A 19,904-nucleotide genomic window follows, 5' to 3' on the forward strand; every position below is an offset into this window, starting at 1 on the left:
AAGGGGCCCTCGAAGAAACACCTTCTCACCAGCAACCTGGGGCTGCCAGTGCCTTGATCTCTGACTTCCCAGCTTCCGGAACTGTGAGAAATACATTTCTGTTACTTATAAACCACCCAGTTTATAGGCTTTTTCTTATAGCAGACTAAGACTTTCTGTGCCTTCTGCTGGGCCCCGGAGCCCTGGGCTGGTCTCTGGCATGGCACTTACCAGAGCACAGCATCGCTGTCTACCTGTTGGTCCATGCCCCCAGCAGATTCTCTCAGCTGTCTAGGAAAAGTCCAAGTTCCCCAGCAAGTTCCCCAGCACCTGGCCAGGCCTGACCCACAGCATGTGCTCCAAGAGTTGTGGAAAGGAGGAGCAAATCGGTACATAAGCCAAATTTCTGATGCTCCGAGTTGGAAGCCATCCGAGTGAAGAGAAGTTTCTCTAAGATCTTGTTCTGGGAGGAGGACATTTAGGGACTAGGGCCCTGAATTAGAAAGGTCGGAGCCCCCGGCAAACTAGATTTCCCTTCTAGCTGCTGAGGACAACAGCAAGGGCTGGACAGTGGACTTTAACTTGAGGATGGAACAGTGACTCATGGGGCCTGGGGCTTCTGAGTCAGGCCACTTAGGACAGAGCCATTAGACCTGCAGCTTGGAGGGATGCCCTCGCCCGCCGGCCCGGGAGCCCCACACGGTTCCTGACTGCCCAGGAACTGAGCCAAACACCCACCCTGGCTGAGATCTTTGAGGTCATTTAGACCAACTCCCCACGCTGAGAGGGACAAATGAAGGCCAGAGAGGAGGTGGCCTGCCCTAAGTCACACACAGTCACAAGCTGGGCAGGGGCAGCCACCAGTCTGCACATTTTGGCCCATCCCAGCCGACTGCACCCCTACGCCATGTCGCTCTGACCACAAGACTGGGAAAGAGGAGGGACCCGACCCTCTGACTTCAAGCAGAAAGGAAGGGATTCAGGAGGGGCTGCAACAACAATTTTTATTCCTTATTTTCCTCAGGGTACAGTTGTCACCCAGGGTTGGTCCCTCCCTGCATCGGGCCGGCCGGGGGCGGCAGGGTTCTTCTCTGCAGGCGGAGAGGCCGGAAACTATTACAGGCCCACCATGCGGGACACGAGCGCTGTCCCCACGGAGCCCAGGACGATTTTGGATGACAGTGAGAGTCCAGCGGCTCCTGGGGGAGAAGCAGAGTGGGAAGGAGCCGAGCTTTTCAGAGCTGCAGAACTGGGCCAGCTCCGTGGGACAAAACCGTGAGGTCAAAGATGCCAGGGCCCCTCGGGAGGGTTCGAGGCCCTGGAACCCCAGTCAGCACCCTCCTGTTGCCCAAAGCCCTCAGGATCTCTGCGTTGGGAGGACAGGGGCCTGCAGCCCTGGGGCATGCGCTCCAGTGGAGAAAGCCAGAACCGGGAGCGGTCACTCTCCAGGGAAGAAGGCTGAGCCCAGGTGGGGCGGACATCCCTGAGGCACCCAGCCAAGCCGCTGCGGGTAGCCAGCCTGAAGCCTGCACGCCCCGGGCCAGGGTTCCGTCCTTCCCTCCTGCACCTCCCAGAGAAAACCTGGAGGGTGACACTTAGGGACAGAGACTGAGGGTGGGTGAGGCTAAGATCTGGGCCGGGTCCTGAGGCTCTTGTCCTCCTCACACTGCACAGCAAGCCCCGCCGGGGACGCTTACCCACGGACTGCAGCGTGGCCACCAGGCTGCCGGCGGCGACCCCGCCCCCATTGGCGATGGCAGCCGCGGACATCATCTTGGCCGCTAGCGAGGAGGCAGTGATTCCGGCCCCGGTGAAGCCCACTGCCCCCAGCACAAGGGGCACAGCAGCCACGGACAGGGCTGTGGGAGGAGGAGTTGGGTTAAGAGGAGGGCTCAGGGGAAGGGACCCCCCCCCCACAACTCAATCAGGCTCAGGGGGCTTCAGCCAGGGTGGGGGGCAGGCAAGGGGGTGAACTCTGAGCTCAGAAGAGACTGTGGACATGGCCCATTTCTCAGAGAGGAAACAAGAGCTTGGAAGAGTTCAAAGACACACCCAAGGTCACACAGTGAATGTCCCCTGTGAGAGGAGATGGGGCCCCTGCTGGGACTGCCTCCACTGTACAGTTTCCATGACACCCGTGGGTCCAAGCTCCTTGCTTCTTGTTTCCTGTTCCTGGCTTCCTGACCATCTCCATGATTCACCTCCTCCCCACCATCTGCGCAAGGCCTGGACAAGAACGGTTGCTCCCAGGCTTGGGGGGGGGCAGATAAGGACTTGGACCCCTTCCCTGCAGAGACTCACCTCCTCCTATCACAGCTGCTGCAGCCTGGGCTAGAAACCAAAAGAACATTCTGTGAGTGGATCCACACTGCCCTCTCCCTGGCTCCCTGAACCTACAGCCCACCCAGGGGGAGGGCGCTGCCCACGTTGAGAGACGGGAAGAAATGACCTCACCTGAGGCCTCCCTGCTTCATTCAGACATGGGGGATTTCTGGGAAAGGGGACCCTGCAGCCCTGAGCTTGGCAAGGATTGCTAGGGAGGCTGATTCCAGACTTGAATGATTGTCCCACATGGATTTGCATGCTTTTTTAACCTGGAGTTATCTGGAGACAGGGTTTGAGGTCCTCGTTCCAGAAAACCCAGTTATCACATAGAGTGTTTGCTTTGTTTTTTTCAATCTGTCTGTGGATTGGTCGATGGGGGGCTGTTTGTGGGGAGAGCAGAAATGAATCTTTCTCTTTCTCTCTGCCATCCAAACCTGATTTGTTTAAAATAAACAAAACAAAACAAAAACAAACACACCCCTACAGATGTGGCAAAACAGGCATGCTGCCCTGCATCCCTTCCTGGGTAAACGAGGGATACTTGGCAGAGTGGGTTAGGGCTTGGTGGTGTTGGTCGAGGCGAAGGAACGGGATGCCACGCTCTCTGAACAATGATATCTGTTCAGGGTCAATGTTCTCTCAGTGGGAGATTATATAACTTTCTCCTACTGTCCGGCAAATCTTTTCAGACTGCCATAAGCCTTCATGGAGAGAGATGTGCTTCATTTCGCACTGCCTGGCAAGTCAGGGCAAGCACTGTTGAACACCTGAACAGTACTTGAGATGAGTCAAGGTCAGACCTGTTGCCCCCTCCTCTGGGAAGCTGCCCCAGAGGCGTCCAATCAGAACTCAGCATTGCCCCCCTGTGGCTGCAGCCCCTCAGTGCGCCAAGGCGCTGAGACCCTTTAGGTGTTCATGGGCCTGGCTCTCCAACCCGGTGGGTCCCTAGGGGGCAGGCACAGGTCTTGGTCCGCTGGAGCCATAGGCGCCAGGCCTGCAAAAGAGTGCAGGAATGAACTCTGCCAGCTCCCCAGGAAGAGAGCCTTGGGGTGATAGGAAAGGAAGTTAAAAGGTGAAAGCCAAACCCTGAGTGACCAGAGGGGCCACCTGGGTAGGGTGCTGGAGTCAGAGACTCAAGAATCAAGAGCCCGGTTAGAAGGTATTGGCTGCTGCTGGACATTATGGTTTGGCAGGAAAGGTGACACCAGGCTGGCCGGCAGCTTGGCCTATCTGCGTCCCGATGTGCACAGAAGGCTCATGGGAAAGGGATGCTGTTCAGTGGCTAGCCTGCTGTGGGGCTTCCCCAGGTGTCATCCATGGGAGGGTGGTCTGGTCTTTCTGGGCTATTCAGAACCTGCCCTGCCCTGAGGCCTCCTCCCTACACCAGGTTCTCTGCATTTTAGTTCTACTTCCGGTCCCAGGCTTGGGAGAAATCCCACCTCCCTGCCCAAGGCCCTAAGGTCCCTCCTTCTTCCGGGGTTGTTATGGGATTAAGGCAACCGATAAATGTCAAGTGCTAAGCATAGTGACTAGTACGACAGAGCATTGGATAAAATCTGGCTATCCGGATTATTTTAAGGATTGCTTATCATAAGCTCAGGAATCCTTGTATTTCTGGTAAACAGGAAGGACTGCGGGCTGCAGCCCAGGCCCTGACTTCCTTGTCACGCTTGCACGTATTGGAGTACCCAGGGCCAGTTACCTCCAACCTTGGAAACAGTCAAGTTCACCACAGGGGATCCCAGCAGGCTGGAGGCTTTCAGCGTCCCCAGCAGGGATCCCAGGGAAGCTGTGGCCTGGCTCAGAGCGGCTGTGGATGACAGGGTGAGTCCTGAGAAAGAAGAGAGGGTGAGTGCACAGGGTTGGAGGACCCGTCCTCCCCATTCCATACTATGCTGCTGTTTGTGCTGGGGAAGGAGGGAGGGCCCTGGGTGTCTGCACCAGGAGAGCGACAGCTAAGTGGCAGTGTTTGCAACAATTGGAAGCTAGTACTAAATACTCACCTAGTGACCCTGACAATTTCATAAACATAGTTCTCATGGTGGAAAAAGCAATACAATGAGGTCGGCAGCACACTATTCTATACATAAATTAAAACACGTGCAAACAGAAAGCCAACACCCATTTTGCAAAAATACATATGAAAAACAGATACCCATTAAGCATATCAGAAAGGTTGACCTTGACGGCGGGAGTTATTGCGGCCTGGGGGGGTGGGGGGGTTAAAAAAGAAAACCACAGGCCCAAAATGGCGTCACTTCCGTTAAGGCCCCAAGTGTAAACCGAGACTTAATAGCTAACCTGACTGCAGTTTCAGTCCCCCAGGACTATAACCCTTAACCAGTCAACATGGGACTTCCCAGAGAGCACTAGGCAATTTACCGTGGGGCCCCTTCCATTCCCCTTAGGAGGGTGACCTTGCCTAAAACAATGGTTTCTCTCCTAATAATTTCTTTTTTTCTGTTCTCTACCTTTTAAAAACTTGAATTTTCTGTAGCCCTTTGGAGCTCCCCTCTCCTTGCTAACTGGGAAGCTGGCCAAATTCATGAATTGACTACTGACAAAGCCAGTTAGGTATTTAAAATGTACTCAGTTGAATTCTTGTTCTATAACAGAGACAAAAGAGAAGATAAACAGCGAGAATAAATAGCTAAGACTGGAGAGGGCGCTCACACAAACTAATGAAGAAAATGGGCCCCAACTGAAGAATTTTGTCAAAATCAGGACACGTCGGTGAAAACCAAGGAGGTGAAGCTAGAAATGGACTCTGTCCCTCCCCATCCACCTCCTCGCTCCCCACCAGCCCCTCGGTGAGCACTTACCTGCGGACACCACCTCCGTGGCTTTGGCTAGGCTCACTGCCATTACCGTGGACCCCATTACCTTAGAAACCAGGGAAGACGCCATAGTGGCTACTGGGAAGAATTCCACAGTGCAGAAAGTGACAAGCACCCACCGGAGTCCAATCTGCGGAGAGGGTGGTTCACAAAATTCAACCCAAGAAAATGTGAGGATCTGATTGGCTTTATTCAGCGAATCATGCATGTATCGGGCCGAAAGGACTTCAACACCTCCATTTTGACCTCAGTTTTCCTTTCTAATTGATTAGGTTCCTCTTACAGCTTATCTTTTAACTCAGGCAGGAGCCTGGGGGGACAAAGCTTCCCACGGTGGGAACCGAAACTACCCCCCCACCCCCCCAGCAATAAGGACCCAAGGCAATGACCTTCACGACCCATCTGCAGTACTCATTGACTTTGTCCCACATTTTCCTTAGGTAAACCTGGCAATATTTTCAGCACTTTGGAGGCAGCCTTTGGGACACTGGTCCACTGTCTTCCCCGTGTTGGCCTCACTGAAATAAATCCCTTTCTTGTTTCACCCCTGCTCGCTCTCTCTCTCTCTCTCTGCCTTTGGATTTTGTCAGCGGCGAGTGGCTGAGCCTGGTGCTCCTGCGCCCTGCACCCTGACCCCTGGTTACGGGGCAGCAGTCCATGCAGCAAGCAGAGAGGTGCTCTGAGAAGCTACGCAAAAATGAAGGCTTTCCTAAGAAGGAGAAGGTGAGGTAAGGCGTTAACAGCAAAAGAAAAGGAAGGATTGTTTCAGGCCAGGACATCAGGGAGAAACAGCTTGTATCACACAGATGGCAGATGACCTCACTAGTGCTGAGCCGGACATGTCAGATGGACTTACAAAAGGTCACCTTCCTGGGAGAGGCTGACATTGTGATGAAGCCTTGGGTGTGCTGTGGGGGGGGGGCAAATGACTCCAATGTGGGCTTATTTCTTTTTGAACAGGGTGGAGCTTTGATGGGGGGAGGGGACACCTGAAGTGGGGTGCCCACAACTTTGAAAAAGTTGAGGGGTTCCAGTGGGGACAGAGAGACCGCTCTGAGTTTGTCAGGGCAGCAGGTCTGGAAAGGGTCCTGGAAAGGAGTAAGGTAGGGTAGGAAGTGGCCCTTCTTTCTCCAGGAGGGCTGCTTCCTTCCTCCCACCTCCCAAACCGCAGTGCCAACTTCTTAGCTATTTCTGGGACTTTCTTAAGTTTCCACAGAGCAGTTTATTTTTTTTAACAATTTTTATTTATTTGGCAGAGAGAGAGAGAGAGAGAGAGAGAGTACAAGCTGGGGGAGCGGCAGAGGGAGAGGGAGAAGCTGGCTCCCCGCTGAGCAGGGAGCCCGATGCGGGGCTCGGTCCCAGGACCCTGGGATCATGACCTGAGCCGAAGGCAGACGCTTAACCAACTGAGCCACCCAGGTGTCCCTCCAGAGAGCAGTTTAAAAGGCACCAGAATTAGGAAATAAGAACCAATTATGTTTTAAGGTACACACTATCAAGTTTCTCTGGGTTCCTATTCTCATGCCATCCCCCCGGCGAGGGAAACAAAGGCTAGAAAAACGTAGCTTAAATTAAATCTCCTTACAGCTTGTAGCTCACTGATCGATACCTGAAATGTGCAGCATGACCTGACTCCAGGAATTCATAGCTGCCTCAATGCCTTAATGTTTGTTTTATTAGGACTAAAAGTAACCCTAGCTTAACAGCAGCTAGTCCCTCGAGGTCCTGAAAGCCTTGCTTCCAAACTCCTTAGACTTACACTATCCCTAACCCCCAATAATTAAAAAGTATATAATAATCAGTCACTCCTCCCAATCCCAGTGCAGCTCTTCCTGCCTATGGGTCCTGTCCCTGTGCTATAATAAAAACACCTTTTTGCACCGTAAAACGTCTCAAGACTTCTTTCTTGACCGGTGGGCTCAACGATCCCCCATCATCCTCACTTAAGAGAATGAGAACAAAGAGATTACTATCCCCCTTTTATAGATGAGGAAAGCCCTCTGGCACAGAGGGGGCAAGTGATTTGCCCCAAGTCCAGCTGCTTCCAAAGCCTGGGCTTGGAATGACTCCGATTTGGTTCCTCCTGACATTTGTCTTTTTCCTCTGCCCAGCCCACTTCCACCCAGGCTTGAACAAGGCTTATCGTTCCAGAGTCCCAAGGCCAAAGGACAGGTACGGGCTAGAGTTCCCTTCCCTCCCTCCTGACCGACCTCATGAAAAACAAAGAGCCTTCTGGGAGCAGATTCACATGGGCTTCCCTTGCATGCACTGAGCCCACCACCCACCAGAGAGAGAGCAGCCTCTGCCCACCCACCCCTCCTTGTCTTACCCAGAAGCAAATTTTCTATGTAGTGGACTCCAGGGTCTGAGTTTGGATTTATTTTCCAGAAGATCTGACTCTGGATATTTATAACAACTCCCTCTTTGGAGCACAGCCAATGAGATAGGTTTTGTTTACTGCAAACTGGAAACCGAAACTGGAAACCGAAACAAGAATTTTTACTCGGGTTTTGGGGCTGGCCAAGTAATAGAAATTGACCAGGTGGGGCGCCTGGGTGGCTCAGTCGGTTAAGCATCTGCCTTCGGCTCAGGTCATGATCCCAGGGTCTTGGGATCGAGCCCCGCATCGGGCTCCCTGCTCGGTGGGAAGCCTGCTTTCCCTCTCCCACTCCCCCTGCTTGTGATCCCTATGGCGATGTCTCTCTCTGTCAAAAAATAATATCCTTAAAAAAGAAAAAGAAATTGACCTGGTGGGGGCAGGGGGGTGGTGGACTGGATGTAGAGAGCAAGATGAGTCACTCATGTCAAGCAGTAATGTCAGCCCCCAAGGGTGTTGTCTCTTAAGACCAGACGTCACCAAAAACCAGCACAGGCTGATGACACATCCAGAACTGAGAACTAGCAGAGCCAGAAGTCTGCCAGGGTCCAAGACTGATTAAATCCCTTGAAAAGGGGAGGAATTTTTTTTTTTTTTTTTTTTGACGGAGAGAGACACAGCAAAAGAGGGAACACAAGCAGGGGGAGTGGGAGAGGGAGAAGCCGACTTCCCGCCGAGCAGGGAGCCCAATGCGGGGCTCGAACCCAGGACCCCGGGATCATGACCTGAGCCGAAGGCAGACGCTTAATGACTGAGCCACTCAGGTGCCCCAAAAAGGGGAGGATATTTGTAGCAAACTGGGTACACCCTCTTTTTCTTTTTTTTTTTTTTTAAGATCATTTATTTGAGAGCAAGAAAGCACAGGAGCACAAGAGGACAAATGCAGGGAAGGGCAGAGGGAGACAGAGAAAGAATTCTCAAGCAGACACCCAGCTGAGCGTGGAGCCCGACACAGGGCTCCATGTGGGGCTTGATGTGGGGTTTGATCCCACAGCCCTGAGATCGTGACCTAAGCCAAAACCAAGAGTCGGAGGCTCAACCCACTGAGCCACCCAGGCGCCCCTTGTTCATTAACTTTTTACCTCTTGTTCTATCTTGTTTGTTGTATCTTATACTTTGCTTTGTGTTCCGTGTTAAGAAGCCAAAGTGACCACATAGTTAAATGTCATTGAGTTTGGAACCCTGAACCTACTTCATAATTGCGTTAACTTTGCTTTGTAATTGAATAAAGTTGGCATTGTGGAAAGACACACTCATGTGTGTGCCTTCATAGTGTACTTGTGACATGGAAGTTCTAGGCAAGGGTTTTATTTTATTTATTTTTAAAAAAATTTCATTTATTTATTTGACAGAGAGAGAGAGAGACAGACAGCAAGAGAAGGAACACAAGCAGGGGGAGCAGCAGAGGGAGAGGGAGAAGCAGACTCCCTGCTGAGCAGGGAGCCCGAAGCGGGACTCAATCCCTGGACCGGATCATGACCGGAGCCGAAGGCAGACGCTTAACCCACTGAGTCACCCAGGTGCCCCAGGCAAGGGATTTATTGGGGCTTATGCTCGAGCAACAAGGAGACACCACGAAAGAAAGGATCCTTCAGGATGAACAAAGGCCAAGGAAAGTTTTTAAAGAGGCCAAGGTGGGAAAGGAGTGACATCTAAGCATGTAGTGGGGAGAGATACAAGAAGTTGCATATGCAAGTGCACTGGACAGAACATGCTTTGTCATGCATCGTGTGTCTCATGAGCATGTTAAATCTCCACCCTTGGGTGTGATTTTTAGTATTATAATGAGGGAAAAAGTTGGTGGAAAGTCAGCGTTGGGGTCAACCTCGGTGCAGACTGGTTTGGTTGGGTCTTCGCCAGCTTCCTAGTCGAGTCCCCTCTTTGGTGGGCATCCTGCTTCCACATTCCTGCAAGATATGCTGCTCAAGGGGCATAGGGTTCCTGCTATCCAGGAAGGCGGGGCGTCAGGATCGAGGGGACCCAAATCCAGTCCCTGTGCTGTCTCAAAACCATTGCCACTTTGAAGGCCTCCCTTCTCTTCCGCATTGAATTGTTTGAAAGGAAGGTAATCTCTACATAAGAAACCCTTACCTACAACACAGAGCAAACTACGTTAACATTCCTGCCTGTAACTCTCAAACACAATCTAAAGCTTAAACTGTACCCAAGGTAAGAATCGATATTGTTTAAAGCTCTATAAGGAACTTAAAAAATGCAACTGATACCAACCCCAAAGCAGGTGACAACCCAGTGACCGCAACCAGGGACTCGGTCAAGGCAGAACAGATAACCCCGCAGTTAGAGCCTACAATCTTCTCTCAAGAATTATAATCAAACTTTGATCTCATGTGCTTAATCTTTGAGGCTGATTTCTCCTTCCTTTCACCTTTAAAATTCCTCCCCTGCATGGAGGTGGTAAGATGGTCGGTTGTCTGGGACATTAGCCCGCCATCTTCTTGGCTAGTGGGCTTTCTCAAATAAATTGTATGCCTTGCTTCAACAACCTGTCACTCAACTTATTGGACGGTCCTGAGGTGAGCAGCTTGATCACGGGTTTAGTAACCCTTTCAGGGGTACAGAGGAGGGTCTTAGTGTCCCTGCAGAGGTTGTTTCTTAAGTAACTTTTATTTAAAATAGTCAATATATCCACATGGCACATTTTGCGGCAGCCTGACTTTGGTCCCAGTCAAGGGAAAAATCAAGTTATCATAGAGAGGATCTGGTCACTGTATCCACCACCATCAGCTAATATAAAGTGCTTTGTCATTTAATCTGGGGACAGGATGTACTCTGCATACTACAGTTCATAACAAATCTGATCGAAGTTCTAGAACAAAAGGATAAATACTGATTTCTAATAAAGACAAGAAGGTGGTTTTCAGAATAATATTAATCCTTGCAGTGGCCGACGTTCAGTTATTCAGAAAGCCTCTACGGAAGGCTGGTCCATCATGCCAGACACCGATCCAGGCACTGAGACAGCACAAGACCCAAACGAGATCAAAGTACCTGTCCTCACAGTTTACAAGCCAGCAGGAGGGAGGGAGGGGGGATGAAAGCAGATAAAGAACTGTAAAGTCACACAGTCTATTATTTGAAGAAGTACCAAGGCAAAAGGAGGTGGAGGTATGAGCCAGGCAGAATTATGGGGGGAAGTCCTTCCCGGTAGAAGGAACAGAGATGGCAAAGAGCCAGGTATGAGAGGAACAGGGAGGAGGCCAGTGTGGCTACAGCAGGTGGTTGAGAGAGAGAGGTAGGAGCTAAAGTCAGAAGCTGACAGGGAGCCAGGCCATGTGGGGCCTCATAAGCCATTGCAAGGACTTGGTCTTAGTCTCTGAGCAAAACGGGAAAGTCTTGCAGAGGCGGACAGAGAAATGGCACCATCGGGTTCACAATAGCTGTTGCACTGAGAGCAGACTGCAAAGGTGTGCTGGGAAGTGGAACATTTGACTCTTCAGAGTTTAAGGATCTTTTTGGTGAAGCCCTTAGGTTTCTCGGGGCCAAACTAATACCTAAATGGGATGTGCTGCTGGGTTGGGGTTGTGCAGTGTTTTATAGTGTACCTCGCTTCATGGAAATCTTCTTGAGGCTGGTGGGTGACGTGGTTCAATTTAACCTGTTTGATGACCAACTTATCCTAACAAGGAGCCTTTGGGTTTGGGGGCGATTGCTCTAATAGCTCTTAGGTTCTCGACCCATGCCCACCAATCTTTGTGGCTTTTTGGCTTTGGAGATCCCCATTAGCAATAGCCTTTCTCTACACAAAATAAGACACACATATGCATCTCGGCACACCAACAGTACCCAAGAAATGTTACTGTGACTGGCCAAGAGAAATTGGTGGGCACACCACCAGCAATTCTCAGCGTGGACTAACCCAGCAGACTAGTAAATGGGGACTGCACACTAGAGCTGGGGAAGGAATCCCCAACAACCAGGGAATTGTGAACTGAACCAAGGGACTGCGGACTCAGGTTCTGGACAGAACTATCTGCCAGCTGAAGCTGACCTCCTAAACCCAGGCCTGGAGAGCCAACCTGATGGCGAGCTCCTTGCAAAGAGAACAGAGCTCAGAACTGAAAGGAATTTAGCCCTAGTCCTACACGGCAGCGTGGGTTGGTGGTGAACAGCATGATGTTCTGGTTAATGACATGGAAACGTGTAGTAAAAGCTTCCATTCCATTTGGCTCAGAAATTTTGCTTTTTGGAATTCTTTTTAAGAAAAGAATCAGACACGCACACAAAAATGTCAGCACATGAATGGTTATCGTGGTGTTACTGATGACAGTAAATGTTTGAAACAGGAAATCAAGTCAATAAAATGTTGTACCTCCACATAATACAATTCTATGCAGCCACTGATCATGGAGGCAAAGGCAGGTTTGCCACAATGTGAAAGAAGCCTGAGCTCGGGGGCCCTTTCCTGCGCTGGCCCTTTCTAAGATCCCGAGAGCGATTCTTGCCATGTGTTCACATCACTATTCTCATTATTTGCAGAGGTAGGATATTCTAAGAGTAACTGGTTAAAACTGCTGTCTCTTCCCAATCTGACTTGCCTCTGCCATACTTCCCCAGTTTTGGATGATATTATAGCGCTACTGGGATGTTGTATTGTAATGACAATTTTTAAAAGAGTTCTCCCTCCCCAATTATGTAAGCTTCAGGCCTCTAAAACTTGGATCTGTCCCCATTTATAGATTTAGATTCATTGACATGGGGAATTGTTCATTAGGTACTGTTGAGAAAAAGAGGCACCTTATCAAATGGTGGTAAAGAAACACCAAATTACTGTGTTTATATGTATGTGCTCTATGGTTTTTATGTTTTAATGCATGGTGCTTGGAGCTTCTTCAGAGGTCTGGGCAAGGGGTTAGGTGAATTATGATGACTCAGGTGTAAGTTATTTTTACATCTGAGTGGGCAACAGAGGCTTTTCATTATTTTTCTAATTTAAATTCAACTAATTAACATACACTGTATCAGTTTCAGAGGTAGAGTTCAGTGATTCATCAGTTGTATATAACACCCGGCGCTCATTACATCACCTGCCCTCCTTAATGCCCATCACCCGGTTACCCATACCCCCGACCCCCTCCACTCCAGCAACCCTCAGTTTGTTTCCTGAGATTAAGAGTCTCTTATGGTTTGTCTCCCTCTCTGGTTTCGTCTTCTTTCATTGTTCCCTCCCTTCCCCTATGATCCTCTGTCTTGTTTCTCAAATTCCTCGTATCAGTGAGATCATACGATCATTGTCTTTCTCTGATTGACTTATTTCGCTCAGCATAATACCCTCTAGTTCCATCCACGTCGTTGCACGTGGCAAGATCTCATTTTTTTGATGGCTGAGTAATAGTCCATTGCATATATACGCCACACTTTCTTTATCCATTCATCTGTTGATGGACATCTAGGCTCTTTTCCATAGTTTGGCTATTGTGGACATTGCTATAAACATTGGGGTGCACGTGCCCCTTCAGATCACCACATTTGTATCTTTGGGGTAAATACCTAGTAGTGCAATTGCTGGGTCATAGGGTAGCTCTATTTTTGACTTTTTGAGTCCACACTGTTTTCCAGAGTGGCTGCACCAGCTTGCATTCCCACCAACAGTGTAGGAGGGTTCCCCTTTCTCCGCATCCTCCGCCAACATCTGCTGTTTCCTGACTTGTTAACTTTAGCCATTCTGACCGGCATGAGGTGGTATCTCATTGTGGCTTTGATTTGGATTTCCCTGATGCCAAGTGATGTTGAGCATTTGGAAATGGTTTCTGCACTGCTGCTACACAACCACTTCTGACACCAGATGTGTGGGTTGTTCCATACCAGACAATGCTCCATTTCTCTGTGGACAGCAGTTCAGTGTCCTGCAATTCAACTCAGTTCTGATGCTAACTGCAGTTAACCCCACAGGGTAAGGGCTCAGGGTCATAAGACTGCCTCCCTTAGATGCTAATCCTAAGAAATGGGTCCCAGGTTACCCACAAGTTCTGTCCACCTTGGCTAACATTGGGGGTTCCCATGACCCCCTCCTTGGGTTGGACAATTTGCCAGAAAGGCTCACAGAACTTGGGAAAATGCTTGACTTACTATTACTGATTGATTACAAAGTTTATTAAAGGGTACAAATGAGCAGTTGGATGAAAAATTATATACGGTGAGGTCCTGAACACAGGAACTTCTTTCTGTCCCATGGTTTGAGTGTGCCACCCTTCCAGCCCATGGATGGATTATGGGCTTGTTTACTAACCCGGAAGTTCTGAGAACCCCACATTTTAGGGACTTTATGCTTCCTCACATAAGCATGATCAACTCCGTTTTCCGTTCCTTTCCCCTCCTTGGAGGTTGGGGCTTAAAGTTCCAAGCTTCTAATCATGGCTTGGGGTTTCTGGTGACCAGCCCCCACCCAGGGGCCCACTAAGAATCAGCCCATTAGAACAAAAGATGTTCCTGTCACCCAGGAAATTCCAAAGGATTTAGGAGCTCTGTGTAAGATACTCCACATACTCAACCTCTAATCACGCCCTTCTTCCTAATCTCCGGAAACCATTAATCTGTTCTTCATCCTGTAATTCTGTCCTTTCAAGACTGTTACACGCCCTGTAGACAAGGCTTTCTTCACTCAAAATAATACCCTTTAGATCTATTCACGTTGTGTGTTCCACTAGTTCATTCCTACCTATTGTTGAAGAGATGTACCATAGGTTCCCCCCCTCAGCGTTCCTGAGATATAATCGGCATACAAATTTTGTAGGTTTAAGGTGTATAGCATAATGATTTAATATATGTATATATTACAAAATGATAACCACACACAGTTTAACCATCCATCTATCATAGGACATTTTGGTTGTTTCCAGTTTGGGCCGTAACAAAAAAAGCTGCTATGAACTATGAACAGGTGCTATATGACAAAGTCAGTATTCGTCACTTCTGGTGCTGGGTTTAACTATAAAAGTGGGCAAGGGGAACTAGCCCTCAAGCTAAGGTCAATGGCGTTCTCATTCATTCATTCAACAAACACCTATGACTCACTACGTCAGCCAGACACTGACTAGGCATGTTAGGGAATACCAAGATGAATCAGAAGGAAATTCTTTGAGGTACTTGTAATCTAGTAGAACTAAGACAAAAAAGTAAATCTCCCAATCTAATGCGGAGCTGAAAGTGCTACATCCCAAGGAGAACAAGCTGGGAGTCCTGAAGAAGATGCTTGTTGAAATACATTATTGTAAGTCCAAGTTATACTTTATATTTAACTTCAGCCACAAGTTGTAAGCAATGTTCTGCAAGGAAATTCTCTCTCTCTCAGCCTCTTCAATTTCAATCCTTTCAAACTTAGGACTAGATATTGAGCTACGTGTCATGAAACTTGTTTGGAGACAATTTCCTTGTCAGGTCTAACACTCTCTAAGGAACCTGCTTTGGAGAGGAAGGAAACTGTGCACTTACTGTTTTCTTCTCCCTCTTTGTGCCTCCACTAAAACTGACTCAGAAAGAATGCCATTTTAAAATCTCATCCATAATAATCAGGGGGAAAACACCCCCTCATATCGTGAAAAAATAATGAATAAACAAAAACACCATCTAATCTGATGTCAAAATTTCCATCTCACATGCAAATTTCTAACTTCTCCCTTTTCCCCAGCTTAGGTCTGATCCAGGCTCTGAGACATAGAGCTGGGAAAAGGGGAGGTAATCTGCTCCTCATCCCTCTTTCATCTACTTCCTCTCCGTAGGGCTACTTTCTCTCCATACGGCTGCTTTCAACTGCCCAAAGCCATTAGAGATAAAGGGGCGAAAAGCTATTTTAACTTAGCTGGTGGTGTTTGTAAATTTTTCTTGGCTGTCCAAAAGAGTTGTCTCCTCCAACATGGAGGATATCCAAACAAAAGCTACTCTTTTCTGTCCTAGAATGCTGTGACGGTTAACTTTATGTGTCCACTGTGCCTGGAAATTTGGTCAAACGTTATTCTAGATGTTTCTGTGAAGGTGTTTTTGGGACGAGATTCACATTTAAATCTGTGGACTCTGAGTAAAGCAGATTACCTTCCACAGTGTGGGTGGGCCACAACCAACTAGTTGAAGGCTTTAATAAAACAAAGGCTGACATCCTCTGAGCAGGAAGGGATTCTGCCAGTTGACTGCCGTTGGACTCTTCCCTGAGTCTTCAGCCTGCTGGCCTACCTCATCCAAGTTTGGTTATGTCAAGCCTCCGCAATCACTCCGAGCCAACTTCTTAAGACAAATTTCTCTCTCTGTATATACATATTCTGTTGTCTCTGTTTCTCTGGAGAACCCTGACTAATACAGATGCTTTTGCCAGTTTTTCAGAGACCACCACTGAGAATCTCCACCATGCCCCATTTTGACCCCAAGTCCCACTTCAGGGGCCCTATTTCTAGACGGTTTCTGCTGAGGACCCTTTTGCCCCCAAACAGCCCTGTCAGGTAAGGTTCTGTTAGGACAACGCTGCAATCCTCCAAGGTGTGTAACTAGCCCCGAGGGGACAGGAACCCCTGTCCTGCCATGTAAGGGACATGCAGCCCTTTCTCCTCACTCTGCCATCTGGACAGCTTCAGTCTCTAGTCACCAGACTTCTTCAGACACTACTCGGGCACAGGCTTTATGCACCCAGGCCCTTGGGGACACACTGGCAAGTTCCCTCAAGAAATTAGTTAAGGGGCGCCTGGGTGGCTCAGATGGTTAAGCGTCTGCCTTCGGCTCAGGTCATGATCCCAGAGTCCTGGGATCGAGTCCCGCATCGGGCTCCCTGCTCCTTGGGAGCCTGCTTCTCCCTCTGCTTCTCTCTCTCTCTCCCTCTCTCATGAATAAATAAATAAAATCTTAAAAAAAAAGAAATTAGTTAAGGGGCGCCTGGGTGGCTCAGTCATTAAGCGTCTGCCTTTGGCTCAGGTCATGATCCCGGAGTCCTGGGATCGAGCCCCGCATCGCATTGGGCTCCCTGCTCCGCGGGAAGCCTGCTTCTCCCTCTCCCACTCTCCCTGCTTGTGTTCCTTCTCTCACTGTGTCTCTCTCTGTCAAATAAATAAAATCTTAAAAAAAAGAAATTAGTTAAATTTTGTCCCATGGTGGCTCCAAGGCAGGATGAGGAGGCTCACTTGACCTTAAACTTTATGAATTCCTTTCGGACTTCTCAAGGTCACCAGCCAGAGACAGCATACGGGAAAGGTTTCCCAGATGGTGTGGTGACGCCCACATCGAAAAGGTGACTGTCTACTGTGAAGCTGATTTCTCTGCATATAACAAAGGAGCCAGTTGAGCTTGGCAATGAAAGCATGAGCTTTGGAGTCAGGCGGACCTAGCCTAACCATCTATGAGCAATAGGTGAGGCATGAAAAAAAAAAGAGAGAAAACAGCACCTCTGATACAGGCTGGTTGGGTTGTAAATTAGATGCTAAAACGTTTGCAAGGCTCCAGGCACACAGTAGGTACTTCATTCGTGGACAGCCACTGCACTAAAACTAGACCAAGAATAGAAGAAAACGCGTACCGGTGCACAAGCTGGCACTGAGCCGGATGCTGAACCGCCGATTCACCTGTTCCGCCTGCTCCCTAATCCCGGGAGGAGAACCGCCGGCCCCACCTCACCCACGCGCCCTCTCACCACTCTCTGCACCAGCCCTGCGGGTATCTGCGATCCGCCGCGGCCGCAGCGAATCACGCAGCGGTGTCTAGATGGGGGCGGGACTTCCGGTCGCAGGTCGCGCGCGTGCGTGAGTGCAAGCCCCGCCCCGGAACTGCGGTCGGCGCTGCAGCTGAGGGAGCAAGGTGGAGGTGTGCGCGGCGGTTGGCCGGCGTGTGAGGGAGCCGCGACGGCGTTTCCACGCGGTGAGTACCGGAGCCCGAGCAGGGTTGCGGACGGCCCCCGGGGCTCGCGTGGTGGGCCTATCCAGGGCACTGGCCTGAATTCTCGGGTCCAGTGAGGGCGGCCGCTGGCCCCGCGTGGCGGCCCCTGGTGTGGGCGCCCAGGCCCGGTGGCGTCGGCCTCTCCGCGTCGAACGCCCGTTGTGCCTGAGGCTAGGCGCGGGGCCGGGGCCTTCGTCCCCCGTGCCTGACCACCCCCGCCGTGGTGGAAGCCGGGAGGTTTGCGGTCGTGGCGGAGCTGGGGCTGTGGGTGAAGCCTTCCTGCGCGCTGACGTGCTGAGCCGGCCAGGCGCCATGCCCAGCGGGTTCTGACGTGCGTCACCTTTTTGTGTCGCTGTAACGACCCCCTGAGGCAGATCCTTCATCATCCCCATTTTACAGGCGAGGAGACTGAGCTTCACAGAGATTGAGACGTCCGCCACAGACCCGGAGCCCGTCCGGATTTGAACTATGGTTTACCTTTGTGCTTCCCTCCAGGACCTGTGATTTTTCTTGGTCTTTCTGGAAAGGGAGACCGTGGATGGAGTGTCACTCAAGCGGCCTCTGTTGAAATGTGTTTTAAATCACTTAAAATATAACGAAAAAGCTGGATGGGCAAAGGCCAGAATGGTGGAAATAGGCATTTGCCTTCTTGGGGCAAGGCTTGAGCCCTTACAATAAAGCTGATGTCCTGTTCCCCCCCCCCCCAAAAAAAACTCCTCCTCAAAATGACTTGGGTGTGGCAGGCTTCTTTAGAACCTCATGCTTTACATAATTTTAATTTTTGCCTAAAATATTTTGTGACTTAGGTATTATTGGGTCCCTCTCCCCTATTTAAAAGGTGAGAGCACTGAGGTTCGGGGAGGATTAAACACCACTGTCCGGGGACACAGCAGCAGTAAGTATTGGGTCTGGAATCCAAACCAGATCTAGCTCATGTGTCTGTGCTCCTCCATCTCCCGTGTACCCTCTGTTCCAGGCAAGCTGCCTACTCTGTTGGTTTATTTCTTCTCCTCTTTGATCTTCTCTGTCTCTGTGTCCTCGCTTCTTTGCAGGGCCTGATACTCTGTAGGCTGCTTAGAAAATATTGTTGCCTCAGAACCCCACGCTCTTCAGGTGCCAACCTAATGGAACACTTCTCTCCTTTTCTTTTCAGCAACCATGAAGTTGAAGGAGACAAAATCAAGGCCAAAGCCACCAAGCTATGGCAAATTCCAGACAAAGGGAATCAGAGTTGTGGGAAAGTGGAAGCAGGTGGAGATTGACCCGAATATGTTTGCAGATGGACAGATGGATGACTTGGTGTGCTTTGAGGAACTGACAGATTACCGGTTGGTCTCCCCTGCCAAGAATTCCTCCAGTCTCTTCTCAAAGGAGGAGCCCAAGAAGAGAAAGGCGCAAGCTGTTTCCGGAAAGGAAGAAGGAGAGTCCAGCTCCTCAAAGAAAAAGATGAAGTTCAAGAAGAATAAAGACATGGAAACTGAAGGAATCAGTGTCCAGAAAGAGTTTGAAGTCAAAGATGCTGAGCCAGAGCCCCAGGGAGATGACACGGTTTGTCCTGATCCACAGGTAGAGGAGATGGTATCAGAAAGCTCAGCCCCGACTGTTCCAAAAAAGAAAAAAAAGAAAGGGAAAAAAAACTTGGAGCCTTCCCAGGGTACTACTCCAAAGGTGCCCAAAAAAGCAAAGACATGGATGCCTGAAATGCATGACCAGAAGGCAGATGTAACAGCTTGGAAAGATCTATTTGTACCCAAGCCAGTTCTCCGAGCACTCAGCTTTCTAGGCTTCTCTGCACCCACACCAATCCAAGCTCTGACCTTGACACCTGCCATCCGTGACAAACTGGACATCCTTGGGGCTGCTGAGACAGGTAAGGGCATCCTTAGCTGGCCAGGGTAAGATTGCTTTTGGGTTGACCTTGTGGCTGCTAACAGGTTGGATGGCTTGGGGAGAGGGGAATTTGGGGATATAATCACAAAAGCAGTGTTGAGTGAAGGTGTTTAGAAGTCAGCCAGCTCTGGGTTGAAATCTGCCACTTTCTGATTGGTACCCTGGACAGGTCGCTTTATCTCTCTGACCCCCTATAGGTCCTATTATAAAATGGAGATAACACCCGTACCTACTACCCCCCCTTTTTTTTATTGCTTTGTGGGTTAGATGTAAGTGCTACAGTAAAGTAAATGTAAGTGCTACAGTAAAGTTTACGCAGTACACTGCAAGTGATTTGCAAATGGTAGTTTTTTCCTATTCTTCAGAGTTCCTAAATGGCTCAGAGGGGTAAAGTAAGGACTAAGATCGGCCCTCTGGAGAGGTAGATCTTCATTAGTATAAGGAATGAGTGTCTTAATTCTCAAGAGTTGTCCAAAGATAAAAGGGCTGCTTTGGGAATTGGTGAGTTTATCATTATTGGAAGGATTTGAGCGTGTAACCATTAGGTGGATTTTGTACATAGATTTGGCATGAGGTGACTGTTGGGACCAGGCATTTTTAAAGTTCCCTTATTCCCCGGGCCATCTTAA

At 49.6% G+C, this 19,904-nt stretch overlaps 2 protein-coding genes across 10 annotated transcripts in view; one reads left to right on the forward strand and one right to left on the reverse strand.

Moving 5' to 3' along the window:
• Positions 1 to 964: 964 nt before the first annotated feature.
• Positions 965 to 17,125, reverse strand: LOC114205375 (interferon alpha-inducible protein 27-like protein 1). 2 transcript variants are annotated; one of them, XM_088024471.1, is made up of 6 exons: positions 17,030 to 17,125; positions 5,127 to 5,271; positions 4,007 to 4,135; positions 2,281 to 2,310; positions 1,677 to 1,838; positions 965 to 1,178 (listed from the first exon to the last, which is right to left on the reverse strand). In XM_088024471.1, exons 2-6 carry the CDS (start codon positions 5,209 to 5,211, stop codon positions 1,096 to 1,098), a joined length of 489 nt encoding a protein of 162 aa, XP_087880597.1. In that variant the 5' UTR covers positions 5,212 to 5,271; positions 17,030 to 17,125; the 3' UTR covers positions 965 to 1,095. The 2 variants fall into 2 exon arrangements, with proteins under 2 accessions (XP_087880597.1, XP_027954628.2); XM_028098827.2 differs by lacking the exon at positions 17,030 to 17,125 and adding an exon at positions 7,471 to 7,586.
• A 151-nt stretch (positions 17,126 to 17,276) lies between these two features.
• The window catches only part of DDX24 (DEAD-box helicase 24), a 33,060-nt gene continuing 30,432 nt past the window's right edge, over positions 17,277 to 19,904 (forward strand). For 7 of the 8 annotated variants that reach the window (XR_015768463.1, XR_015768465.1, XR_015768467.1 and 4 more), the window contains exons 1-2: positions 17,277 to 17,367; positions 18,539 to 19,255. Coding sequence is in view for 1 of the 8 variants with exons in the window: in XM_028098766.2 (XP_027954567.1) it covers positions 18,544 to 19,255 (712 nt within the window). In the remaining 7 variants the exon portion in view is untranslated. Of the gene's footprint in view, positions 17,368 to 18,191; positions 18,281 to 18,538; positions 19,256 to 19,904 lie in introns of all 8 variants that reach the window. The other variant, XR_015768466.1, reaches the window with a different exon arrangement.

Source organism: Eumetopias jubatus, unplaced genomic scaffold (assembly GCF_037043125.1).
Source record: "Eumetopias jubatus isolate StellerSeaLion01/CBP00866 unplaced genomic scaffold, mEumJub1_p1.0 scaffold_7, whole genome shotgun sequence".
Classification (NCBI taxonomy): Eukaryota; Metazoa; Chordata; class Mammalia; order Carnivora; family Otariidae; genus Eumetopias; species Eumetopias jubatus.

Excerpts from the sequence above, each read along its gene's own strand:
- LOC114205375 (XM_088024471.1), bottom strand. The coding sequence starts at position 5,211 with ATGGCGTCTTCCCTGGTTTCTAAGGTAATGGGGTCCACGGTAATGGCA. Across the intron at positions 4,136-5,126 it reads CACGGAGGTGGTGTCCGCAG|GACTCACCCTGTCATCCACA; the intron begins GTAAGTGCTCAC and ends CTTCTTTCTCAG. Across the intron at positions 1,179-1,676 it reads GGCCACGCTGCAGTCCGTGG|GAGCCGCTGGACTCTCACTG; the intron begins GTAAGCGTCCCC and ends CTTCTCCCCCAG.